The sequence below is a fragment of the Ciconia boyciana genome, chromosome 7 (assembly GCF_034638445.1).
Source record: "Ciconia boyciana chromosome 7, ASM3463844v1, whole genome shotgun sequence".
Taxonomy (NCBI): domain Eukaryota; kingdom Metazoa; phylum Chordata; class Aves; order Ciconiiformes; family Ciconiidae; genus Ciconia; species Ciconia boyciana.
In genome coordinates this window covers 28,115,633-28,123,470 of record NC_132940.1, presented here as the reverse complement: position 1 = coordinate 28,123,470, position 7,838 = coordinate 28,115,633, and the positions used below count along the sequence as shown (strand labels likewise).

Sequence of the window (7,838 nt, the reverse complement as noted above, 5' to 3'; positions counted from 1 at the left end):
AGGCAAAGGAAGGCAAAGCAAGGGAAGACAAGGCAAGGCAAGGCAAAGCAAGGCAAGGGAAAGCAAGGCAAAGCAAGGCAAGGCAAAGGAAAGCAAGGCAAGGCAAAGGAAAGCAAGGCAAGGGAAGGCAAGGCAAGGCAAGGGAAGGCAAGGCAAGGCAAAGCAAGGCAAGGCAAAGCAAGGCAAGGCAAAGGAAAGCAAGGCAAGGCAAGGCAAGGCAAAGGAAAGCAAGGCAAGGCAAAGGAAAGCAAGGCAAGGCAAGGGAAGGCAAGGCAAGGCAAAGCAAGGCAAGGCAAAGCAAGGCAAGGCAAGGGAAAGCAAGGCAAGGCAAGGCAAGAGAAAGCAAGGCAAAGCAAGGCAAGGCAAAGGAAAGCAAGGGAAGGGAAGGCAAAGCAAGGCAAGGCAAAGGAAAGCAAGGGAAGGGAAGGCAAAGCAAGGTAAGGCAAGGCAAGGCAAGGCAAGGGAAAGCAAGGCAAGGCAAGGCAAGGCAAAGCAAGGCAAGGCAAGGCAAGGCAAGGACAGCAGGGGGGACCCGAGCAGCTCGGCGCAGTAGGCGGGACCTGCACAGAGGGGGCGTGACCTGCACAGCGGGGGCGTGGCCTGCACGCGGGGGCGGGTCGAAGGGTGCGTATCCCTCCGCGCTCCGCCCCCTCCTCTCGGCCCACCATCACGCCACCGGCGGCGCGGTCCCCGCCCCCTTCGCGTGTACCGATTGGCGGGAGCGGCGGGGCTGGGCGGGGCGTCACGTGCGGACCGCGCTTATACCGGGGGGCGGGGGTGGCCCCGGGAGTGCGCGATGGAGCGAGTGGTGCTGGTGACCGGTGCTAGCGGGTGAGCGGCGGGGACCGGACGGGGAGGAACGGTAATGGAGCGGGCTGGGGCCGGCCGGGCCGGGGCAATCCCGACCCGGCCGGCCCCAGCCCGCTCAGCGCTGTATCTGACGCCGTACCGTTGCAGCGGCGTGGGGCTGGCGCTGTGCCAGCGGCTGCTGGAGGAGGATGGCCGCATCCATCTCTGTATCGCCTGCCGCAACGCCCAGAAGAGCGAAGCCACGCGAGACCTCATCCTGGCCTCCCACCCCGCCGCCCAGGTCTCTACCGTGGAAGTGGACCTGGGTAGCCTGGCTTCCGTCCTGCGTGTTGCCCGTGAGCTCCGCTGCAGGTATCGGATCTCCGTCCTCCGCCCCACCAGACCCCCTGTCCACCCTCTGCCCCTCATCCCTGTGCTCTTCCCCACACAGGTTTCAGCGCCTGGACTTTGTCTACCTCAACGCTGGGATCATGCCCAACCCACACGTGAACTTCAAGGCACTCTGGCATGGTCTTCTCACTGGGTAGGAGATGTTGCGGGGGTCCGGTCCCCGGCTTGTGGGCAGTGTGAGGCGCTAGCGGCATCATCATGGCCAAGGCATGCCCTTGGGTCCAGGGCTGAAGACCCTACCTCCCTTCCCCAGCGTGACACAGGGCACAGCCCAGTGGGATGCGTGGCCTTGCGTGGGGTGGGCTTGGCAGCTGGGTGAAGTGCTGGGGTGCTCCAAGGCACCCAGTGCTGTTTCTGATCCCTGGTGTGAGGTGTGCTGCGTGCAGGGGCAGGGCAAGAGTTCACCCAAAGCCTGCAGCTCCTGGCACTAGGCATTGAGTGAAGAATGCTGGTGTGCTGCTGGGGAGGTGACGTTTGCTCTTACCGGGCCTCCTTACTCTTGTTTTGCTTCCACTGTAGGTTTTTGTAGCTGTTCTCAGCTGTGGATCACAGTATTTTGTGAAGCTAATAGTTGACACTTATTCTATAAGCGCCATGGGGATAAGCATCATTATTCTATAAGCAACATGGGGAAGCTAAGCTAGGGAGCAAAGTGACTTGCACTGAGTCTAATGCAGTTGCTGGGGTCTCAAACATAGATGCTAGACTGCTTTCCTTACCTGAATTAGGCATGGCCCTAGGCCTTAGTTCCACGCTGGAGCTTGATTTTGTTATCTGAATGTGAAATGGAAGAGCAAGACTTTTTTTTTTTTTTAATGGTACTTTCTTGTGGTGAAGTGAAGGAAGGGACGAGTCTTCTCTGGTCTAGTCATTATTGAGACACTTGCAAATAAAGGGGCTGGGATACTCTGTAAACTTTTCCTAGCCATTTTTTCATGTATTAATAGAGCCCTTGAAGGTGAAACTAGAGAGTCTGTGTGGAGCCTGTGAGGTGGGGGATACTTCTGAAGGACTGAAGTGGGGAAGCAGTAGATGCCTCCTGTCAGTGTTCCTCTCTAACTCCTGTCCTTGGCTTCCAGGAAGGTGCTTCACATGCTGACCACTGCGGAAGGCATAATGACCCAGACGGACAGGCTTAATGGAGACGGGCTGCAGGAGGTGTTTGCTACCAACCTCTTCGGACACTTTATCCTGGTGAGGCTGCGTATGGGTAGGGATGGGTACAGGTGGTACTGATGAACCGGTCTGTCTTACAGGTTCGGACGCTGATGCAGGCTGCAGCCTGACGAATAAGGAATGATAGGGCAAAGGTCTCGGGCTTTGTTAAAATAGCAATAAATGGTGATCGTCGTTGTTGCAAGGGTTAATATAATATTGAGGTTACTCTAGTCAGTGGACAGAGGTAAACTATACGCAGTTCTCTCCATCCAAGGTGAATACCAAGACTTGGCTATATTAAATTCTGAGGTACTCAACTGAGCTGTGTAAGAGAATGGTGGCTGCTTGTAAATGCTCCTGGTGGACCTTGGGCTGAAGTTATACCTGAGGAGCGGCTGCTTCTAGCTAGTCTAGTGAAGATTGGCCAAGACTAGGAAAGCTGAGAAGCTCGTGGCTTTTAAGAACTGCAAAGCTATACTGCAAGACTTCAAAATTACTGTGTTAAATAAGTTAACAATTCTTGTGCAGGTTCGTCAACTTGAGTCTCTACTCTGCGGTAACGAAAAGCCCTCGCGACTCATCTGGACCTCTTCCAGCAATGCCAGGGAGTCTGCCTTCAGCCTTTCTGACTATCAGCATGCCAAGGGGCAGGAATCATACAGTTCCTCCAAATATGCTACTGACCTGACAAGTGTGGTTCTGAACAGGAAATTTAATAAGCAGGTGATGATGAGGATTGCATGTCTGAAGAAACCTAACGAGCTCCTACTATTTATAATTATCATTATATTGTTGTTACCTAGCTGCATTCATTCATAGCAATCTGATATGTTCCTTAATGCACATGTAAGAACTAAACACAGCCAAGGTTGAACCGGTGGTGTCGGTAGTGGAGAATCTGCCAGAGAGATTGCTTCTGGGGTTCTTGTCAGAAAAAATTCTGAAAGCAGAAGATTTCAGGAGTGGTCCCTACCTTGCAAGCTCTAGCTGTCTCTCTAGATCAAAGAATTGGTCTTAAAGAGCAAAGAGCTGCTGCTCTTTTCAGGCATACCTGCCTATCAGAACAGGACTGCTCAGGCAGCTTTGCCTGCACGCACTTGAGGTGCAGGCTCTGCTGTCTCTCCTGATGGCTCTGTGCTGCTATTCAAGTTTGTCACACTAAGGTGTATGAGCAACCTGCCTTCCATGTCACGGGAGATGGCTGCATTTTGTTGGCAAGCTGCAGCCCTAGTCCAGTGATAGTGATTGCACTCTTAAAATGCTTCAGGAGAAAATGATTTAGTCCTCGAAGTCTCAACTCTTATCCCTTAAAGGTAAGGTAGCGTTTGATCTGAGCAGGCTGTAATTTGTGGGATGACTGCTGTTGCTGCTGAGCTGCATGTAGACTGCAACATGAGGCTGTGATGTGTTGGGAGGCTGTGCCTTCTGTCTCATGGGCTTGCAATGGGCACAGATTTAACATGAACATCTCCAGTTTGGACCTCTCAGAAATCACTACATCTAATCACTCTCTAGTTCTGGTAACTTTAGAGAGGAGAGCATCTACTATTAACTGGTCTCTATACTCACCTTTATTTTCTTCCTGAGAAGTACTAGGAGGGAAGGAGTATGATCCGTTCTTAAACTAACTGTTGTGTATTTGCATACTGACTCGGTTTCTTCTCTGCAGGGTCTGTATTCCAGTGTTGTTTGTCCTGGTCTCGTTATGTCTAACATGACCTACAGAATTTTGCCAGTTTTTCTGTGGAAGCTGCTAATGCCCATCATGTGGTTGGTAAGTGGATCTCCTGGCTGGTTTTGAGTTGAGGTGGCCCTACTGTGATACACTTCACTGCAAGCGATGTGCAGTGTGCTGCTGGCTCCTTGCTACCCATGCTGCTATACAGCTCTTCCTTCTGTTGGATTGGGCAGGCTGGCCCCTCAGCAAACCTTCCCTTTGGCACCTTGGGGCCCCGATTTCCGAGCTGAGTTTGGAGGTTTGGTGCTGGACAGCACTGTACATGGATCTGGGTTCAGCCCTTCAGCCATAACAGCGTTTGTCAAGGCTCCCCTTGGAAGATTTGCCAGCCTGTTGTGGGCTTGTGAAGCCCTATCATTTTGGTGGCAGCAGAGCTCAGGACAAAACTTGGCCCCTGTGCTTTGAAATACTGTTTGTTTCTATAACAGGCTGTATTTTTCAGTGTTCTTCTTTCCATCCCTCTAGAAGGCAGTGTCTCCTGCTCTCTTCTTTCCATCACTCTGGAAAGCAAAGCCTGCTGCTCTCTGTTGCCTCTTCCCCAAAACTTTCCTTGCCTTTCTTCCTCTGGGCTTCAGCTTTTCAGGTTCACTATAGTTCTGCCCCTGCATGCAGGCTGCCTGCTCTGAGCCTTGGTGCTCTTGCTGCAAGATTGGCCTTTGTGCTTAAGCTGCCTCAGCTGGCAGCAGCTGATCCTGACAGATCACATTTCTCCTGGCAGCGGAGAGGCAATGCCTTCTCGCTTGTCCTCACCACTGGCAGTATCGCAGATCCTCTCTGCCTCCTGCCTCATGTGCTCTTGAGACCATTCAAGAAGAGGTGCCCGCAAGGCATGTGTGTGGCCCATTGCCTCTTGCTCTGGGGCTGAGCTCTGTGTGGGGCACGGAGTGAGGCTTGCTGATCTGGTGGGTGGCTCCAGAGACCAGCGTTTGTGGTGATAAAGGGATGCTTTAGTCATAAGTGTGCAGTGTTACCTGTAGTCAACTTTGAGAAGCATTTCTACCTCTGGTCGATGATCTGGTGTGGCTGGGCAGCAGAGGGCTTGCCAAAGAAACCTTGGGCCAAAATACAGATTCTGTCTTGTACTTCTTCTCCCCTCAGATCCGCTTTTTTGCTAAAACTTATACTCTGACACCGTATAATGGAGCAGAAGCTCATGTAAGTAGTTCACAACTTGGTTTTAATATTCCTCCCTTCTGGGTGGCTCTTCCAGTGTCTGCTGGCTTGAACAAAGAGCCTTTCTGCCAGGCTGGTGGGTGGGTGCTGTATTTCCCCCCTGAACAGCTTACAGCAGTGAGTGCTGGGGGACTGGCTGTGACCAGGGGTGATCCAACAGGTGATGCTTTATGGCCTTCATCAAGTGCCCATAAAATAAATGATTTTGGAAAAACACTATTCCTTCCCTCTTGGTCAGGGGCAATGCTGTTCTGCCTGTTGGCAGTCAAGCAGCCACAGACATGCAGGCCCAGGGGACGGAGGTGGGTAATGCAAGGCACAGTGTGCATCAAGAACAGTAGTGAGCAAGTTTAGCCATGTGAGCTGCTTTAGTGGTTTAGCACTGGGGCATGAACATGGTTCACTGTTGGCTCAGGTAGGTCACAGCTGAGGGGAGCCAGCTCGGAACTACTTCTCTAGATAGAAAGTCTTCCCCTGCTTGGTAAAAGCATCTGTGGTGTGTTCTCCTGTGTCCATTGGCAGTCAGACTGCAGGCTTGGTTGGGACAGTGTATGCTAGACTTGGTACATGCTTGTGCTGCTCTTCCTAGGTGTGGCTGTTCAAACAGAAGCCTGAGTACCTGGATGCACTTGTCAAATACCACAGCTGTACTTCTGGACTGGGGAAGAGCTATGTGGAGCCCAGAAAGGTAAATGGAGCTGCAGGGGACTTGTTAGGGGTCTGCCATCTGCCTTGCATGGAAGGGTTGGTTCCAAGGGTATCCTGTGGTCGGAGTAGAAACAAGATGCATGTTGAGTGCTGACATGGGGTTATCTGTGAGGTTTCCTAGAGTAACTCCTGGCTTCGGCTGGCGTCTGGAAGACAGTGGAGATGATGGTTAGAACAGGATGAGTGTGTAATGATGCTTCCCTGAAATATGTTCTGGCTTGTGCCCTGGTGATAGATGCCTTTAGTTGCCTCTCTGTGAATGTAGAAGCTCTGGAGATGCACCCTGCTATCCCCAGAGCTGCCCTCAGCACCTGTGGTGGCTGCCACTGAGGTGATGGTCTCACGGTGCTGTTCTTATTGTCTTCCAGATTAATGTGGATGAAGAAATTGCTGAGAAATTTTACCAAAAACTGTTGGAACTGGAGAAGGAGGCTCTAGAGAGATACAGTGATCTCCTAGATTAAGTAAAGCCAGTCTCAGTGGGATAATAGTCTCGTATTGGTAACATGGGCTTTCTTTATTCTGGTGCTACTTGTGTTGCCTGCTGTTCTGCAGGCACATGGCTTCAGACCCCATCTTCCTTCTCAAAAGAAGGTGAACAGTTCCTGAAAATGGAAGTGTGAAAACTGAAGAGAAATACTTAGTCTTTCTGGTATGGGATTTTTTTCTGGCATAAAACTGGAGACCTAGAGTAGGTGGAGACTGTCTTAGCACAGTTGCAAAGCAGTGTCTTGCAAAAGCATGACTGAACTGTGCACAGTTTGGGAACAGCTTCAAAACATGTGGTTTAAATCTGGCTTAGTGCAGGAAGGGCAACAGTCTGGGGTGCTGCCCTGCATCTTGGCTCTACCAGTCTTTCTAGATAGCTCGAACACATTACCTGTGGCTGATCCTGAAATACTTGAAGGCCCGTCTTCAGAAGAGCTGCTCTTCATTTGCACACCAAAGCTGGGGCTGGCTTTCCAGAGGTGCGCAACAAGATTGAACCTTACTGGAAATCGGGCTCTGCACAGCATCTGGAGCCAAGCTCCTGAAGAGCTGGCCTGAGAAGCGTACCCTTGCTGCAACTGTGAGGACAGATGCCTTGCTGTCCCCTGGGTATGGGGCCGTACATGTGGTAATCACAACTGGCTGGAAAGACTGAAGATGATGTTAACCTGGGCTCAGGGCTAGTCTCTGTTTGTAGCAAGAGTGAGAGGTTACCATGTTATTTTATCCATTTAACTGTCTTTTTATATAAATTTACTGTACCAAGTATTCTTCCTGCTGTCTATCTGGGGAACTTCACCAAGTACCTGGTGTACTTCAAATGCTGCAATGAATAAATGACTGGAACTGACTTATCCTTGCTGCAGTGGTGTCTTTACTCCAATAACTGGCTGCTTTTGACACGGAGGCCTGGAAGGGAGGTTGGTTTGTTGCCCTGCACAGTAAGCCTGTGCATACCTGGGGAGCGTGGGATCTGTTCTCTCCTGCCATAGGAGAGGTGTTAACCACCTCTTTGGCTTTACTTCTCTTGTTCCTTCTACTTAATGAAAGACATGAGTGACTTCTGAAGACTTCAGTGTGGTTTTGTGTGTTGAGCACCTGTGGGGTGTCTGGGACTATTTCCCAGCCTTAGGTGCTTGGGAGATGTAAGATGCCTCTGGTGCTTGGTCACCCTGATGTGTCATGATTACTGAGTTAATGCTCCCTAGTAAGGGAGTGTTAGAGTGTGCCCAGGTGCTTTCCTGGGGCCTGGCAGGGGCCAGGTGAGGTTAGGAGGGAGGCTGTGCTGCTCAGCCCTGCACTGCCCTGGCTGCAGCAGCGGTGCAGCTGCGCTGCCCAGGCTGGTGCATCCTGCTGGGGGGCTGGAGGGCCC

At 51.6% G+C, this 7,838-nt stretch overlaps 1 protein-coding gene across 1 annotated transcript; it reads left to right on the top strand.

The window, feature by feature from the left end:
- Positions 1-696: 696 nt before the first annotated feature.
- Positions 697-7,317, top strand: HSD17B7 (hydroxysteroid 17-beta dehydrogenase 7). The gene is made up of 9 exons (XM_072866304.1): positions 697-831; positions 958-1,161; positions 1,241-1,333; positions 2,280-2,394; positions 2,887-3,081; positions 4,028-4,132; positions 5,195-5,251; positions 5,859-5,957; positions 6,346-7,317. The coding sequence occupies exons 1-9, from the start codon at positions 797-799 to the stop codon at positions 6,439-6,441; spliced, it is 999 nt and encodes a 332-aa protein (XP_072722405.1). The 5' UTR covers positions 697-796; the 3' UTR covers positions 6,442-7,317.
- Positions 7,318-7,838: the final 521 nt, after the last annotated feature.